A 17,448-nucleotide genomic window follows, 5' to 3' on the forward strand; every position below is an offset into this window, starting at 1 on the left:
ACCAGACCTCTTTACTTGAATGGGAACATCTTCCCAACGACCCATGCAGAGTTACCAACCCTTCCATTAATGTGAGTCTTCTATTAAAAAAAACCTTAAGGAGCGAATTGGCTTGAAAGATCTTTCTTCCCCATTTCCTCCATTTACAAGGATCACTAAAAAGGTTAGTTCTTTTGGTCTAACTCTCTGGTATTGTGTCCCCCAACCTCTTTAACCAAATAAGTAACTCATCGCTGCCTGTAGCCCCATCGAGCAGCCGATACCAATTCAGGACTGGTGTTCTTGCAGACATTACAGGACCTCATGCAATACAGCAAAAGGGAATTTTCTAAAAAGTGGGAGATCAAAATGTCACACTAGCGATCACACAACTAGGTCTTCAAGCTCATGGTCATTTGAGGCTCTCTGTGTGGTCTAAAATAAAAAGGTTAAACGATACATGATGTAGTTGTCTTTGTTTTTTGTTTTCTTTTTATACAGAAATCATACACACAGAACTTCAACCTGAAACTTCATAACAAAAAAGTCCACTAATTTAAGGAAAGCATTTTGTTGTGCAAAAAGTCCCTCCCCCCTCCCCTGTTCACCTTCATCTACTGAGGGTCTCACACACACACATGAAGTTTCCTTCCAACAGGCAAGTTGGTAAGAAAGAGTCCTCCCTATGTACAGTGAATTAGAGAGAAGCTGGATACAGTGCTGGCGAGAGGCACGAGACGATTGCCTCTATCTGGAAGTGTCCATGTTCTCCTCCTTAAAGTTACTGCAGTGCTCTATAACTTTCCTATGGACAAAACAAGGAGAGAGGGTTTAGTTTAAAGCTCATTGCACGATAGCTGTGGGACAGCAACGTAAGAACTGTCCAACAGGCTTGCTCGCGAGGTAGATGGATGCTGTGCGCAGCAGGCAGTCTCTTCTGAGATAAGCATCAACTGGTGTCAAAACCAGTATTCTCCACAAAAGCAGCTTAGGGCTCCCAGTTCACCCCCTTGGAATTTCAAGCCATGTTAGTACAGATCCAGATCCGTACGTGACCGTTCATTCCTCACCCCCATATCCGAATCATCGGGTAACTTCGAATCACATCGGGAAACACACGCAAACAAATGTTTGTCATTCACTCTGATGTCATCTGTCCCTGCTTTTCCTATTTATTCACCGTTCTTGCACTCTACCATCCCCGTACACGACCTGCCCGTGATAGTCTCCTGCAGGCTTCAGTCACCTCCAGCATTTAGCAACCCTCCAGTGACGGGGAATGCCTGCCGCCCGCCCACAAGGTGCGTATTCCCAGCCCCTCTCTGCCTCTCTTTTATATTCATCCCGCAGGTACGAAATCCTGCCTCTCAGACTGCCAACGATTAGAAACCGCAGCTGGCTTTTAAAACTCTGAAAGAATGACCCCAAAGGAAGGTCACACAGCACACCACAAAGGTGATGGACTCTTCCACCTTTTGAAATAATCCTCTCATTTTAACTGCAGTCAGCAAGTGCAGTGACAGGCCAGTACAAGTGTGGAGCCAGGGAACCCTCCCCAGTACGGAGACCGGTGCTGGCTGGGGACTATGGGCCTAAGAGATGCAGTTAGCCGTGTGGCTCCCCTGTCCCACCAGCCACTTCCATAACCAAGGTGCCCCGCACCCACCAGCGCTGAATGACCTGTGTGTACTGCCCGACTCCGAACCCTCACTGCTCTTCTGCTTTCATCCTCGTTTTTCCTGCTCTGCTTCTTACCCCTTGAGCACACCAGCGCAGGCCTTTCTTTGGGAGCCTTGCTTGAGGTAGAAGAATAAACCCTAAAGTAAAGCTAAACCGAACGTTCGATGACAGCGCGCTGGTTTCCTACCGGGCCATTTCCTTGGTCTCCTGCCGTGCCGAGGCCATTTTAATCATGTCCTTCAGAAGGGGAATCCCGCCTTCTTTGATCAGCAGTGGGCAGTACTTGTCAGCTGCAGGGAAAAAGAGTAAAACAGAGCCTTGTGAACCTTACAGAGCCTTGTGAACCTTACAGAGCCTTGTGAACCTTACAGAGCCTTGTGAACCTTCACAAGAGTGGTGCAAAGGGCAGCCGGAGGGGAAGGAGAAGCCTGCGGCCTGAGAAGCCACAAAACTTCTTTTTTATGAAGCCAGCCTGCTAGGGGTGCCCCAGCTGTGAGGACAGACAAAACGGCTGAGAACGTAAGAGTGGGGCCAGAAGGATCAAAACATTGAAGCCGCTTCCTACACACCGAGCCTCATTGTTTCTCGTTTGGCCGTGCTGCCCGGCCATTCCCGCACCATTCAGGGAAGGTTCTCTCTACCTGCACAGCTGCACCAGGAAAGCTTTTTCCGCTAACACGCTCAGATCCACACCCTCAGCCTTCACAGTGCAGCGGACGTGATTTCGAAAAGGAAACTTACGGTAGACGGAGACCAGGTTGTACAGTGCCCAGGTAGCCCAGTGCTGGCTGACTGGGGAGATCCCTTGCGGAAGAAGTCGAAGGATTGGTTCAAATGACCTGCACGGAAACATTGCAGAAGCTGTTAAAAATCCAGGAGCTGCTTCACTCAGCACCTTTGCCACTGAAAGCAGTACAAACTGCGCTCACAGGTACCCCAGCAGTAAATCCGCTGGCATGTCAAAGGTTCTGGCACCAACGGCGAAGGCTGTGTCACGCGGCAGCGCTGGCAGGGTGACAGGCCCTAGCACCTTGCCACAAACACACTGCCCAGATAAAGAGCTGCGACAAGTGCAATCGAGCCCGGGAACTGATTTCCACCCTCTGTCAGCGATTTCCTCGTGACAGCCGAAACGCAGCCGCACTGCTCCATCCGTAGAGGGGCCAGAGCGACGCTGTGCCCAGCCAAAGCTGGCTGCTCACGTGCAACGGGTGCTGCGTTTCTTCTGGCAACGATAATGTGTCTACACCACAGAACAGGCACTGGAATGCCATTCGTTCTAGATCCCTGGCAAGCACTAAGGGAATACAGAGCACCTGATACAGGAAGGGCTTTGGAGGATTCCACCAGCTGTATTAACCCTTGAAGGGATTTCTGGGAACTGTGTCTAAATACGCCCAGAGCAGAGTGAAAGCTACAGCAATCCACATGACTTGCACAAGCAAACAGACTTAAGGAGGTGCAAAGGACAGTCTTGGAGGAAAATGTTTAGGCAGTCCCAGACAGTCAGATCACAGGTCTCCTGAACTATGCAATTTCACCAGAAACACATGGGAGGGATTCTGTTGGGGTCCCACACTTCTTCCATAGGAATTGCCAGGCAAGGTGTCCAATTTCAACATGTTTCAAAGGAAGATGTAAAACCTGTACTAAAGAGCATCTCCCTGAGGATGTTTCTCCTTCACCCTAAACAGAGCCTCCGTGCTAGGCTACCCCTCTTCCCTTCTCTGTTGGTGCTTGCCTCCTGTGATCATCCTGGCTCCTAGGTGAGTGCGCCATCTTTCTACTCCTCACCTGTAATTGATATTTCTCCTGGAGTTGATATCCCAGCTCTGGATGGCTGCCCACATCCTCTTTACAACTTCCTCTCGGTGGGGCTCACATATACCCCAAGCCTCTGGACCATCAAACATGATATGGGAGAGCACCCCGCAGGCATTATAGGATACCTCAATCCCATCTGCTTTGCTCTCCAGCAGGTTGCTGCCAAGGGAGAAGAGATCATTTAGAGGTGCTGATGCACCTTTCAAACCAAAGGTTTAAAAGTCCCCAGTGATTCAGGAGCAGAGCTCCAGAGCATTCTCCCTGCCCCAACCCAGCTGTTCGTTAGCCAGGCACTCACCTGAACACACTGATGAACTGGGAGGTCATGAGCTGCGGGCGGAGCTCCTTCACCTCTGCTACATTGCCCAGGAGACCCAGCATGTTGCGATGCAGCTCCTGTTTCTCTGGGAACTCCTAGGTAAGCAAACAACAGGATTATACAAAAGTAGGGCTACAGAGAGGTTGAGAACAAGCAACCCTGAAGAAAGGTTGTACAGCACATGTAGAAAGGCCGAGGGTTTTTGATTAGCCAGCAATGATGCTTTAGCAGATGCCAAATGGGATTTCTAGTGTCAAAGATGCATGTGAGATGAGAGAATTGAGGCCAGAGCCCACTACTCACTGCTGCTCTGCCTAAGGGTAACTGTACACAAGATGGGGAAAGAGGAAGGGATGTTGAGTGTAAGTTTCTCTGTTCTTCTACTGGTTGGGTGGACAGACATGAGGAAGAAGCAAAAATGCAAGCTTTTTCTGTTTGACCAACATAGGAAGTACCATTTATAGATTAGTGTGGTCAGGGATCCTGCCCAGGCACCTGCACCTCTGCTGCTAACACCAGTGTTCCTCTAGAGAAAACCAGGTGTACTTACTTTCAAGCACTCCAAGAACAGTTTCATGCCACTGTAGTTAAGGAACATCTCGCAGTTATCAGGGGTTTCATCAGTGATGTTCCAGAGGGCACTCCAGGAGAACTCCATCACCTGATCACACTACAGAGCCGAGGAGAAAGGGACAGAAAGAGCTTTGCTAACTTGGGAGCCCAGCGCAAACCAGCCACTCGTGTTTCCTCTCTGGTATCACCCTCAATGGCTTCAAAGGTAATAAAACCTCATTGTTCACTTTCAACTTGCCAGCAAGTGAGTTTTTTGTTTAATTTTTTTGCCTCCCAGCAAACAGTGGAGGGACATTCCCTTGCCTTCACCCTGAGACAGGAAATTCTGCAGCATCAGCTGAGATGTCTTGTTTTTTAGAGAAGCTGAGCTGGCGCTCTGGACTGACCTTCATGCCTAAGTCAGACTGAAGAAAAAAATACTCTATGTATACGTTTTTTGGGGAAATACTCACCGTTTTATCAGCCAGCTTCTTCTGAATCAACTTCAGCATTGTCTGTGGGCAGAGGAAAGGGAAGAGTGAGAAACAGTTGAAGAATCACAGAGCTAAAGCTAACCGCTGTAGCACTGCAGGGCTGGCTGCAGCCCATTTGCAGCCGTATGCAATTTTGATCCTTTGTAGAGAACGGATGCAGTATCTCTTTCCCTAAATCAGTAGGACTGGGTTATGCTCAACGTTGCAAGTATCCACAGAACTGAACTATATGTCACAGTTCCCAAGCTGTCGAGTTTGCAGCCAAGTCAGTCTTGATCTGTATGATACAAGTCCTGAATGTGGTATAACTGCACCAAAGCAGTGGCTTTTGCAGCTCTTTGAAAAGGTGAGGGATACAGGCTGACAAGAGTTGGGAAGTTGATGCAAACTCGGGGAGATGCAGGAGGTAGTCACGAGGTGGTGCCAGCTCTGGTGAAGAGGCAAGATACAAGGTTATGCTGCTTCCCTGCTCCCGCAGACAGCCCGCCTCTGAGATCGTGACCTTTTGTGCTAGCAAGCAAGTAAAAGATGCCACGTGGAGGGGCGGGTTCCAGGAAAGTCTGGCACTGCTGGGATGCTAGCTCCCTCCTGTAACACTGCAAGGTTGGCGCACTGGCTGGATGTGTTTGGCGGACTGCTGCAAGGGAATTGTGCTAGCTTGGGTTAAGGATAAGTAGATGTCTTGGGACCATACCAACCATGACAAACCCCATCTTGCCCACAGCTTCCTTATGATCGTTGTCCACCTGGCAGACCAGAGCGTTACAGAGGTGCACAGCGATGCGCTGAATAGACTCATCCTGCCGGCTCTGGTTGAGGATGTTCAGCAGCAGCTCATTGACTCGGCGGTACTGGAACTCCAGCTCCTCAGGAATGCTGAAGTTACACAGTGTCAAGCAGCAGTTTCGCTGTACCTGGGTCAAAAGGAAGCAAATACTGAGCCAAGTGGCTACGAAAACATGGACCCCATCACCTCACGTCTTCTTGCTGCTTGGTACTGAAACCATCTTTCTGCTTGAGCACAACCATTACAATTTCTGCTACCCTCCTATCTAGCACTGTGCTTTAGCTGTGCTCTACTGGTACCCTCTTCTCTCTCCCTGTCACTCTAGTCTCACAGGGCCACCAATCACCCAGTGCCCATCACTTTCCAAGCCAGCTCCTTGCTGCCTGGAAGCCCCCTATGCAGCAGTCTCCATTCTGCAACCCAGTGGCATCATAATGTCAGCTACGTATTCCAGTACAGTGCAGTGGGATAATGTTTCCATCTGTTGACTCAACACCCCACACCCTTTTCACCCCACAGTGAGCGCTGGACATCTCTGCTGTATGTCGGATATACCCTTTGACCACTATCATTGGATAAAAAGGAGCCTTGCTATCATCACTTCTTTCCCCCTTGTTCTGGAGAACATCACGTGGCTAAGGAGCACCCTGCATGCCATCACAGAATTATTTAGGTTGGAAAAGACCTTTAAGATCACTGAATCCAACCATAAACCTAATGCTGCCAAGTCCACCGCTAAGCCATGAGTGAGGGCAAGGATCAGATCTGGGCACCAGCTTCTCTGGTGTCTGCCTTAGCTAACGTCCTGGGGGCTCAGAAGACAGATGCTAACAGCAGGCTAAAGACTTGATACAGGGAAGGTGGACTAAGGGAGCTGAAGGAGGCTGGGCTGCCCTTACTGTGACTTCCTGGTAGGACTCCATGCCGTTCAGCACCACCTGGATGACCTGGCGCCGCAGCTTTACACTCTGCTCCATGCGGTACTCAGAATTGGTCAAGTAGAACAGTGCTGCGCTGCCCGTCACCTGGATGTTTTTGTCATCTTTGTGGCACTTGAGGGCTGTGATCACCAGCTGCAGAGAAGCGACATGAAGCTTGAGTGCCACTGACTTGCTGTTGAGCCTTGGAATGACTGTTACAAGCCCGCAAGGAACGTGCGGCCCAGGCACTGCCGGAACATGCTTATGACATGAAGGGACACAGTTCCACTGCACTACTGGAACTTTCTCCAGAATGGCCTGATATGGCATCCCAGGGTGAGGAATGACTGAGACCGCAAACTTTCCCTTGTCAGGGTGAGGTGAATGCTAGCGTGGGGCTTACCTGAAGGGCTCGCAGCAGCTGGCTGCAGCGTTCAATACGGGCAATGTCAAAAAGGAGGTTGATGGCCCGGGAAGTGATTTCTGGTCTGTGTTCAGTGTAAGCCTCGATAGCGTTCAGGACTTGCTCTTCATTCTTGTCTCCACTCACCTGGCACGGAGGAACAAAAAGGGAAGAAATTATGAAGGAGGAAAATGAACGTGAGAAGGGAACTCTGAAAGGTCGAAGGGTACAACTTCCCTCCACCCTGCTAGTAGGATTAGGCCCAGGATGGGAGCAAAGAAGTTGAGTCACTTCTAGTGACACTTCTAGGATGCTAGTCACAAGCAAGGCTCCTACTGTCTTAAATAATCTTTTTGTAGTTACAGATGTCCTGGTCCTTAGGCAGGATGTTTTTTTCATGGCCCTCTTACAGAGGTATGGGGTTTTAACCCTTGTAAAAGCCACATGGGGTACAGGTCTTGCCTTTGGCGGTTTCCCTGCATTATCAAGTGTTAGCAATTGAAAGGCCAGAGCACCCGAGACCTGAAGAACTCCACTGTACTGGCAGCCAGTAATTTTCATGTTCTTTCAACTCCGACCAAGCACCTACCAACCAATATTCTTGTGGCCTTGTTACCTTGTAGGCTGGAATATGTGTCAGGCGGCACAGCGATGTTTCAAAAAGGCCCAAGAACTGGAGCGGTCGTTTCAGACCCCGGAAGGGAGCAATGCTGCTCTTTGCTGGCTCAATGCTGAAGGGGGGAAAAACATCACTTGGGTCAGTACTGTGTTTCTTCAGGTGTCTCCTGCCACAGAGGCAGCTGTCGGCCCTCCATTCACTCTGAGCCTACTGCTTCATAACTAGAGCGATAATAGCTACATTGTGGTTACACTGGCTAGCTTTTCCTAAATGTAACATTCGACATTCATCCCAGGTGATCCCGAGCGAAAGGCTGAACGTGTTGAACAGAACAGCTGTAAGAATTCAGACGGACAGAATGCAGCTTTCCCAGGTAGAATGTGTCTGGAAACCCACTAGCTGGGGTGAACACTTCCTTTTAGAAAAGGGCCGTGGACTTCACTGATCCAAAGCATTCACAAACTGGATTGCATGTCATCTGATAAGACATGTTAGTCTGCTTCCGTGATCATGCAAGAACACTAGTTTTGCTGCCATCTTCCTTATTGATCAAGAGCCGGTATTTTTTTCACCAGCTCTGGCGGCAAGGAGCCAGTACTGTCCCACTTGTTTGCTTTTGTTCACCAAGTGCTCAGGGAATAGGAGTGTCGAGTTCTTGGCTGATCTGGAAAGCCAGACCTCTAGGTATGCCTCTACTGAGGTGCACCAGGATTTTCAAAGGTTGATCTGCCCAGTATCCAGGTCAAATCTGAAAATATGCCTTTAGATTCTAAGTTCCTAAAACACTCAGCCCTCCTATGAATGCCAGTGTATTGACTTGGTATAGAAGTCTTCTGTTTCGGAAAAGCCTGAATTTCAGTGAGGGTAAGAATGTTTTGTGTAGAAAATGTTTAAAAGGCTTTGGAGTCCCTTCAGAAAAAAAACATTAACTACTGCAAGAGAGCCCTGGAAGAATGTGTGTGGAAAAGGACAGAAATACTTCTTCAGACATGCATGGCAGGCAGATAGGATGAATCCTTTACTACTCTTGTAAGTCCTTACACCTGTCATGTACAGGAGTCACAGCTGATTTCCATACCAGCCTTTACCATCAGGGGATGCTTTTTAGCATTAATTAGACCTACAGAATATGGAAGCCTAGAGGGAACTGTTCATAATTCATCCTTGCCTAATCCATCCACCCAAGCAGACCTCAGTAACTGCTGTCTCCTTACCTTGTCTGGCCCATCTTCTCCTCCATGCTTGGGATAGTGCAGTTCTCCAGCATGGTGTGCCCTGAGATATCGAGCGAAGTGAGGTTTACCAAGTTTTCCACAAACAGGTTTAGAACTCGCCGGGTCAGCTTGAATTTGTAATAACTGGACAGATGGTCTCGGGAGATATCCAAGTGCCTGCAAATGACAGAGAGCATCTCAGAGCCTGGAAAGCGTTGTCTGGGGCTTCCGCCTCTCTACCGGAGGAAGATGACAAGCCAAGTGTGATTATTACTTCTTTGTTATGATTATTTCCTTCACAAGACACAGGAATGTGGTTCTCTAGGATCTGGCCCTGTGTCTAACTGAAGCATGCAGATATCTGCTGGAGGTCTACTTAGAATGGAGCACAACAAATCATCTGGCCACAAAGGAAATTGCTCCCAAGCTCCATCACAGCAGCCACCTAAGCATTTCTGCCTGGTGATGAAGATGCTCTAGAGGATCTTCGCATGTCCAGAAACATACGTTGCCTTATCCCACAAATGGTTACATGAGTTCTTGTCTGCTTCCCCAACCTTATATTTTTTCCACTCCAGGCTATTACACTGCCGTGACTTCATTCCAGTATTTAATTGCTTAAGTTTTGGGGAAACCCTGACGCTAAGGGAGTGGTGGGACAAACTGACCAGCCATCATGTGCAGGACAGGGGCTGCTCTTGCCTGCCAAACAGTAGCGCAGACCCTTGAGAGACTTCGAAACTGCCAACATCCCACTCACAAAAGTGTCTTCTACTTGTTGTAGACCAAGTTTCACTGCAAGTCACTGGGAGTTTAAGTACTTGGATTTATAAAATGTTATTCAGGACGTTCCCCGAGACTCCAGGCCCTACGTTAACATGGTACCCCCTAGTGCCTGCAGTCAGTAGAGACGATACTAAAGCCATTGCACAGCATCCTTCCTGTGACTAGTAAGGCTTAGGAAGCCCTGGATCCCTTTCCTGATACCACTGTGCAGTTTGAATAGCAATTGTCTCAGCTCCGTTTCAGGAAGTCGTTTTACTGCCAACACTGCCTGCCTATTTATTTACGCTGCTCGCTCCCTTGGTTGCACCATCCATGCACAGTGTGCTTCCACAGAGCGCACCGAGCAGACAGTCCGCGCTCAGAGTTTTTTTCCAGGTTTTACCTCAGAGGCAGGCTTAAACTTTGGACATTCCTGTTTGACAAGCGGTTTGGAGGACTGAGCTTCACAGTATGATTATCACTATATTGGTTTATGTACACATACGTAGTAATTTTTTTTCCCCATCTCTCAGGTATTTAGCTGTTCTTTTTTGTTCGGCTAGAGGGAGTGGTTAGTTTTGGTTTGGTTTGGGGTTTTTCTTCTTTCTTTGGTGTGTGGTGGTTTGAGTGTGTGGTGTTTTTTGTTTTTCTGAGAGGGAGTTTCTGCTAAGTGGTGTCTTTTCCGAGCAAAACACAGGCTGGCTTTAGACATGTCAGATACGGATAGCGAGTCAATGAGTGAGCCTGTTCACAGGAAGGCTTGTAACTTGAAAGCAGCAGTGGGTGGCTCTCTGTTAGCAGGCAAGTAGACCATTCTTACAAGATCTTTCCCTATCAGTGGGAGAAGGATAAACAAGGAAGAACAGATCTGCTGACCTGAGCTTGTGAAGCTGTGCGATCACTTGGATGTGCTCCTCTGAAAGGTCCATGTTGTAAAGCACTAAGGAAACCAGACTGTCCTTCCACTGGGTCAGAAACCCCACATCATTCAGCTGGATCCCAGAGAGATCAAGAGCTGCAAGGGAGGCCAAAGGCCGAAGCAACGTTTCCACGTTTACCCCTTCGATCAAGCGGCCCAGGTTCAGGAAGCGCAAGCGGCTAAAGCCTTCAAAAGTAAAGTCCTTGACCAAGACCTGGCGAGTGGGGTTCACCAAACAGTCATCTTCACAGCCTCCAGGGTTCTCCTCCTCGTAGAAGATATTACAGCAGCCAAAGAGGCTAAGGGAGATAAGTGTGTGGCTGAAGCTCACCAAGGTTTGCAGACTCTTGGCTGTCAGCTTCTCACAGTTAGTCAGGTAGAGCTCAACAAGATCCTGGAAGATGGGAAACCAAAGTTAGAAATACTTCATGGGCACAGTGGCCACCCTGCTTGCTACACCACCTCCCACTGGGAGAGCCTGAGACCATACACCACCAAACCTGACCAGTGCCCCCATCCCAATCCATACAGCGGCTCTGGGAGCCGAGAAGGGAGAAGCTAAGGCTCTCCCAAAGAAAATTTGGACAGTGAAGGACAGAGTCTTGCGAATCTCTGAGTGGCTGGGATTCTAGCTGGTGCCCATGCAGCCGTGCTGCTAGGCAAAGTGGCAGCTGGAGGCTGTCAGTGCAATACCACCTGCTTCCTGATGGCCTCCAGGTCCTGGTCCTGCACAATCTGTTCCCGCAAGTGGATCCGAGCCAGCCTGGTGCTCCGAGGATCTGAGAACAGGGTGAAGAAGCTTTCATGGGGTTCAAAGATGCTGTCCGTCTTCACCAACTCCACGTACCTGTATTGGGGCAATGGCATTAGCACAGCACCACACAAAAGCTCAGCTACAGCTCCAGCGCCTTCACTGGTTACAAGAAAACGTGACCAAGCGCATAGGCACACACAGACTTCCTCCTGATGATCCAGAATAGCCTTTGGGGTAAAGGGAGCTGGCCTATTATCTCTTCTTGCACAGAACTAATGATCCTTGGGAAAATCTCAGGCAAAGATTTGTGCAAAGTTGTGTGTGTGTGAGCAAACCGGATTCTGGCAAGCACAGACTCCAGGATTCTTTTCCCTAGCTGTTTAAAGCTAGTAATTTGATTTTTTTTTTTTTTTTCATTTTTCCGAAAATTAGCGGGCCAAAGTTCTCTGCCAGACTTTGTGGGCAGGAGTTCAGCCAAGAGAGACTGTGATAGCCAAATTATATAAAACCCTGGAAACGGGTTGCTTTGTAAAGCTATGGGAGTAGCAGCCTTAACATTTAACATCTGTTAGCACTTTGCACTCTCATTTCTCTGGTTTGAGAGTTGCAACGCTTTAGTGGTGGGAAGTGGGAAGACTCCTTGGCTTACTGGTGTTCTTGGAAGAAGCCACGACTTTTGCTCTGGGTTTACCTATGTTGAAATGGTGATTTCCACAGAAACTAAAAATACATATAGCAGTACTGTAACCCCTGGGGATGCTTCCTTCTGCAAATCCTTATTTCCAATATGAGGATCAACTAGAAAAAAAAAAACCAACCACCAACAAACCAGCCCTGGGGATTCTTCCCCATTTTTTTCCTGCTTTTCTATCAATCCTTTTAGAGAACTATACTCCTCCTTCCCTGAACTCCCAGCTTGCTCCCAAACCAGACAACAGCTTCTCTACAGGCCTGAAACGTACTCGTTGACAAGTTTGTCACAAATCTCGCTTGGCAAGAAGATGTCAGGATGGAGCCGGAGAGTTTCATTGTCCAGTAGGTAGCAGAGAGTCCCTTCCAAGTTGCGAAGGCAGTAATCTGTGCACAAGGTCATTAGCGACTCGGGGCTATCAGATGCCATCTTGGGGGAATTATGGGAAGGGAAGACCAGAAGGAAGCTATTGATTCAGGAGATCCTTTCTTCAAACGAAGTTCCAGGATGAAATTACAGGGACATCAAGACAGCTATAAGCAGAGGAGGGGAAAAAAAAAAGATACATTGAGAAAGGCACGTTGACACACAAAGCTGTCGTACCAGCAGGACGTTGATAGTTGTATTTACAGCCCATCACTTGCTGACCTCAAAAAAACCTGCAGCATTTTGGCCGCTCTGGCAGTATGCCCTTAATTCCTTGGTATCCCCACCCCCAGGGGATACTGCGGGAATGAGTTAACATGAAACGTGTTTAGAAATGAGGCTACACAGCAAGAAAACGTTTCCTGATTGCAGGGGTTATCTGGCTGACAAAGGCCCTCCGAAAGGGAAGCGGCAGAAACCATGTTGCTTGGCTTTCTTCAGGGCGGGTTGGATCAACCACCAGAAAATTTACTGGCAGGACAGTGCCTTGTTTGGCCCCAGTGCAATCTGGTAGCCCAGTATCTCGTGCCTGTAATTTGGACTGCCACCATTCCAAGTCAAGTTTCACATTCAAGCCGAATGTTTCTCCATACTGCCAAGCCAGAAGCTTCGTGCAAGCCCTTGAACTAGACCGTGAAGTGGATCAGAAGCCAGAGGGAAAGACAACGGACTGGTCTGGCTTCCCTCCGAGTGCAGTGCGTGTTTATGCATGTGCCAGACACCTATACACCAGGCTCCCTGGGATGGGCTTACCCAAACCATTCCGAGCCTGTCACAAAAAGGTGTGAGTGACTAACCTGGAAAAAGGCAAGACACTTTTTGCCCTCCTTCGTTTTTAGTACGGGACAAAGAAGGATAGGCAAGGCAGACAACTGGGGGAAGCTATTCTTGTCTATTTTCTTATTTGAAAAAAATCTCACGGCTCTAGTATTAAGACTCGCTCACCGACACTGAAGGAGGGGCTCACTGAAGCCTTGGGGGTGTTTAGCAGAAGTGACTGAAGGCCAACAATGCCATTTCCCTTTCGAAGGGTCAAATAACATTAGAAGTAACCCTAATGTGAACGCGTCTATGCATTTCTAGGGACACGCAAAAATTGTGTTGAAATGTTTATTTCTGATGTAAAACCTGTGTCTTATTGATAAGTATGTCTCTGCTGGCAATGAGAACACCGGTGCTATGGAGTCGGTCGCTATTCTCTGCGCCACAGCTGAGCAGCCATTGCTGGGGAAGCTGTTGCAAAATCTCCTTAAATATATTCTGTTTCTGATCTTTATCCTGCAGCTGTGCAGATCGGGACACTTGTCTGTGTCTCCAGCTCTCTGCTTCTCTAAAGCCTCTAAGTGTGCTCCCTTTCTTTCATTCCTGCAGTTATCGGTACAAGACGGAAGAGTTTGACTCCCTCTCCTCAGCTTACTCACGATCCCCAAAGGCACCCGGGGTGGATCAAGCACCTTCCCTTCTCCCCTTTCGAATGCTCCACCACACCCTGGGCAATGACACCAGCAATGACTGATCCAGCACAAAGGATCAGTCAAGGCTGTGCATGAGGTAACCTTTCAAATTTGGGCACCAAATGGTCTCTTTGGGTGACAGGAGCACAGCTTGACTGAGCCTGCCTGGCAGCCTGGGCTCCTGGCCTTCTGATCCCTCCCCATGCTGCAGAATGGATTTCCATGCAAATATGAAGGCAGCACAAGTCGGAAATCAAAGCTCATTTCTTCCTTCCTTGTGTGTTTCATGAATTCTTGTTCTGAGGGTGTGCTTCAGTGCCGGGGCAAAGAGCTGGCCAAGGAATTAACCAATGCAGAAAGGATTCTCTCAAAAAGCCAGGATCTCCCCTGGCTCTTCACTCAGCAATGCAGGACCGGCCATGCTGGATCACTCCTGTGGTATGCCCACCCCAGGCCTCCTCGCGTTCCAGTGTAAGTGGACAAAACCTTACTGGCAGAGGCAGGCACTGGTGCTGAGCTTGACTTGTCTTTTGGCTTTACTCACGTTTGATGAATAGTTTCGCTTTCCTATAAGCACCTTTGGGAAATACATCTGCAGGCAACTGGCAGGATCATGTTCCAACCCCAAACTTCTGACCCACTGTGTTCTGACCTACAGCTTTCAACAGCCATTCCGGTGGGGAGCTCAGACAGGTTCTCTGCTGGTTTTGGCTCAAGAGGCAAAAGGTCTCCAAGCAAAAGCAGATGCTGAGGGGGAAAAAAAACCCAACCCCCAAACTTCAGCAATCACAAAAATTGTATTTAACATCCTGATCAGAGATAGTTTAAAGGGTATAACCTGCTCTGCTGGGTCACAGAGTCCTGAGCTAGGGTCATGGTAACATAAAATGTGACTTGTCAAGGGGTGCCACGGTAGCTTGGAGACCTCTGACATGCATGCAGTACAAACAATGAAAATGAATAAAATGGTGGCTCTTCGATTTTGAAAATCCATAATCCATAGTGCTCTCCTGTGTAGGGAAGTCAGGAGAGAAGTGAAGGATGAAATGGGCTGCTGAGTGCAGAGTATCATCTCACTGGCAGTGGGGCCTGGCCAAGGGAATGCAGGTAGGAGGAAGCTGTTCTGCATTCTGCACTATGTCTGTTCTGGAGATGAATCTGCTTCACCTCCAGAACGAGTCTCTCTCGCAGATTTTGCCTGAAGCTTCCTTGAGAGAATCTTTCCAGAAAGGCAAGATCAACAGGAAGATCTGAACTGGTCAGCAAGCATGTTCTGCTACCCCTACCAGTTCCCTGTGCCATCAGACAGGAGGTCCCTGCAGCCAGTGTCCTTCTACTGTTTACTACCAATGGCCAGAGAACTCAAAAACAAATTCCCATTGACAATCTGTTATCACGTGCAGCTGGAAACGGCCAGTACTTGGGACTTGTCCAAGCAGCTTAGAGCACTAAAGGGCAAGGACTGCCTTCCTGTGGCTCTGACAGTCCTCTGTTCCCTCGCTGCTGAGACCAGCACAATGTAGCCGGTTGATCCTAGCCCTGGAGAAATCAGCTGCCCTTTGATTTCTGAGCTCCCCGTGAGCCACCAACAAAATCCCATACAGAAGGTTAACATAGAGAAAAGTGGTTAAACCATTCCAGTGAAATAACACCAAAGAAAAGCACTCGTCCTCATGATTTATTATGGATATTTGAGCAGTGTCCAGAGCTGCTGCTGTGACCTCTTTGTACGGGACACAATAGGAGCTAGCCTCTCCCTCCTCCGTTAGACTCAAGACACAACACATGGGCAGGGGGAGATGGAAGCCAGAGTGCCAATAGCTGCACTGATCAATACTGTCTCTAGTTATAAGCTCACTGTGTTGATAAAATTAAATGAGCTAGAGATGCTGACAAATCGTTAACATTTGCCTAATCATTATCCTCAGGCAGCTTTCCGTAGGCAATAGATCAGCAAGCCGCCTGCCTAGCAGACTGTCACCAGTGCTTTCCGATGATGAGCAATGAACTGTCTAGTGCATATGTGCTTCTGAAGGGTCAAAGACAGATATGTGAAATGCTGAAAATTCAAGTGTAAGAATCAAAAAGTGACTAGAACTACAGCTGCTGATATTTTTTCCAATTTATTTCTCCAATAGATTTGCCTCCATCTTAATGCACGAAGGAATCGAGTCCCTTGGAGACACAGGAGCAGGCATATAAAAGCTATATGCCCAAGCACCCCCAGAAGCAGCCCCCTCCCACCATCCGTGGACCCCAAGGAAGCCGCAGTACATGCAGCTTTACTCTCCCCCATCACCAGCCTTCCAGGCCCAGACAGTCTCTTTGGCAAATAATGCTTATATGTAGGCTATGTCTGTATTTGTTGTGATGTTTCAGGCTGCACTGGCACACGAGGCTTGGGGCTGCTCTTGGCACTCCTGGGGCCACCTGTGCCAGTATTCTCTACCTTGGACTTCAGACTGATCTTCTCTCCCAGTCCCTCTCTCCAGGCGGCTGCCCAGAGCCAAGCCTGACTCACCATGGCTCCACGCCAACGACATAACGTTTACACTGTTGCTACAAAAACGATTGGCAAAGCTGACTTTTCCACAATGAGGGACTTGGACAAGGAGAGGGCAAACAATATGCACTGACATGAAATGATTACGATGCTTCAGAATAACAAATTCAATGTAAATGCAGAGTTTGGCAGAGGTTACATTTTGAAGGAAAACTGCACTGTCATTTTAGCTGGCATCTTGCAGCTGCAAATCACTGTCTTTTTTATTAATTGATGGGTCATCGCAGCTTGTGCGGGGAAATACCATCCCTGTCTTACAGCAGGGAAACTGAAGTAGATGGAACTAATCTGTGCCCAGCAAAGATTGCAATTTTCAAACTTGTCAGCCTGCCGAGACCGACATTATAAATGAGGCAACTCCTGCTAGCCAGGAAACAGGCTGATCTCTGTACCTGCCTGCAGTACAGATGCTCCTTCGGCTCACTGGATTCCATCACCGATTTCTCCCCCAGAGGTCACCTGCCCAAGTGGGCAGCCCCTGCAGCCCCGGGTTACTGCTCCCGGGCACCGGGATCTGCCGCCGCAGGACCGCAGTGCTCTGACAGCCGGTGTGAGCCCCCTCCCCAGCCCACAGGCAGCTCCGGCCACCGACCCAGCCCCTCCGCCGCTCTCCCCACATGGCCGGCCGCGCTCCGTGGGCCGGCTCTGCGCTCCCGCGACACGCAGAGGTCACCCCGGCCGGGCTGCCGCGGCCCAGGGCCCTGCCCGGCGGCTCCCGGCGTCGCTGCCCAGGGGAGGGGGGCTTCGCTGGCGGGCACCGGGCGGCGCTGCCGGGGACGGCGGTTCCGCGTGGGGCGGCGCTGCCTCCCTCCGCCTCGGCGGGGCAGGCCCGGTGCCCCCGGGGAGGGCGAGCCCCGCGGGTGGGACTGAGGAGGGGGCCGCCGGCACTCACCTGGCGCCAGGCCCCCGCCCGGCGCGGCGGATAGCTGGCGGCGGGAGTCCCGGCTGGTCCCGGCGCCGCTCCCCGGGGCGGGCAGGGGGTCCGCGTCCTCCTCGGGCCCGCTCCCCCCGCCGCGGCCTCCGCTGTCAACAAACCCCGCCGTCACTTCCGCCAGCCGGGCCGCCCGCACCGGAAGCGCCGCCGC

The 17,448-nt window shown here is 49.7% G+C and overlaps 1 protein-coding gene across 1 annotated transcript; it reads right to left on the reverse strand.

Moving 5' to 3' along the window:
- Window positions 1–438: 438 nt before the first annotated feature.
- ZER1 (zyg-11 related cell cycle regulator) lies at window positions 439–17,409 on the reverse strand. The gene is made up of 16 exons (XM_080402617.1): window positions 17,256–17,409; window positions 12,192–12,453; window positions 11,172–11,322; window positions 10,433–10,869; window positions 8,792–8,968; window positions 7,575–7,689; window positions 6,959–7,105; window positions 6,535–6,708; window positions 5,547–5,762; window positions 4,828–4,869; window positions 4,353–4,472; window positions 3,782–3,897; window positions 3,454–3,642; window positions 2,401–2,498; window positions 1,847–1,949; window positions 439–784 (listed from the first exon to the last, which is right to left on the reverse strand). Exons 2-16 carry the CDS (start codon window positions 12,347–12,349, stop codon window positions 727–729), a joined length of 2,301 nt encoding a protein of 766 aa, XP_080258743.1. The 5' UTR covers window positions 12,350–12,453; window positions 17,256–17,409; the 3' UTR covers window positions 439–726.
- Between the last annotated feature and the right edge of the window lie 39 nt (window positions 17,410–17,448).

This window comes from Falco punctatus, assembly GCF_963210335.1.
Source record: "Falco punctatus genome assembly, chromosome: 9".
NCBI classification, from domain to species: Eukaryota; Metazoa; Chordata; class Aves; order Falconiformes; family Falconidae; genus Falco; species Falco punctatus.

Bases quoted from the DNA above. Each gene is read 5' to 3' on its own strand.
- ZER1 (XM_080402617.1), bottom strand. From the start codon at position 12,349: ATGGCATCTGATAGCCCCGAGTCGCTAATGACCTTGTGCACAGATTAC. The intron at 4,870-5,546 runs GTTGGTATGGTC...CTCTGCCCACAG, and splicing joins GCAAGATGGGGTTTGTCATG to ACAATGCTGAAGTTGATTCA. The intron at 785-1,846 runs GTAGGAAACCAG...TTTTGTCCATAG, and splicing joins GAGACCAAGGAAATGGCCCG to GAAAGTTATAGAGCACTGCA.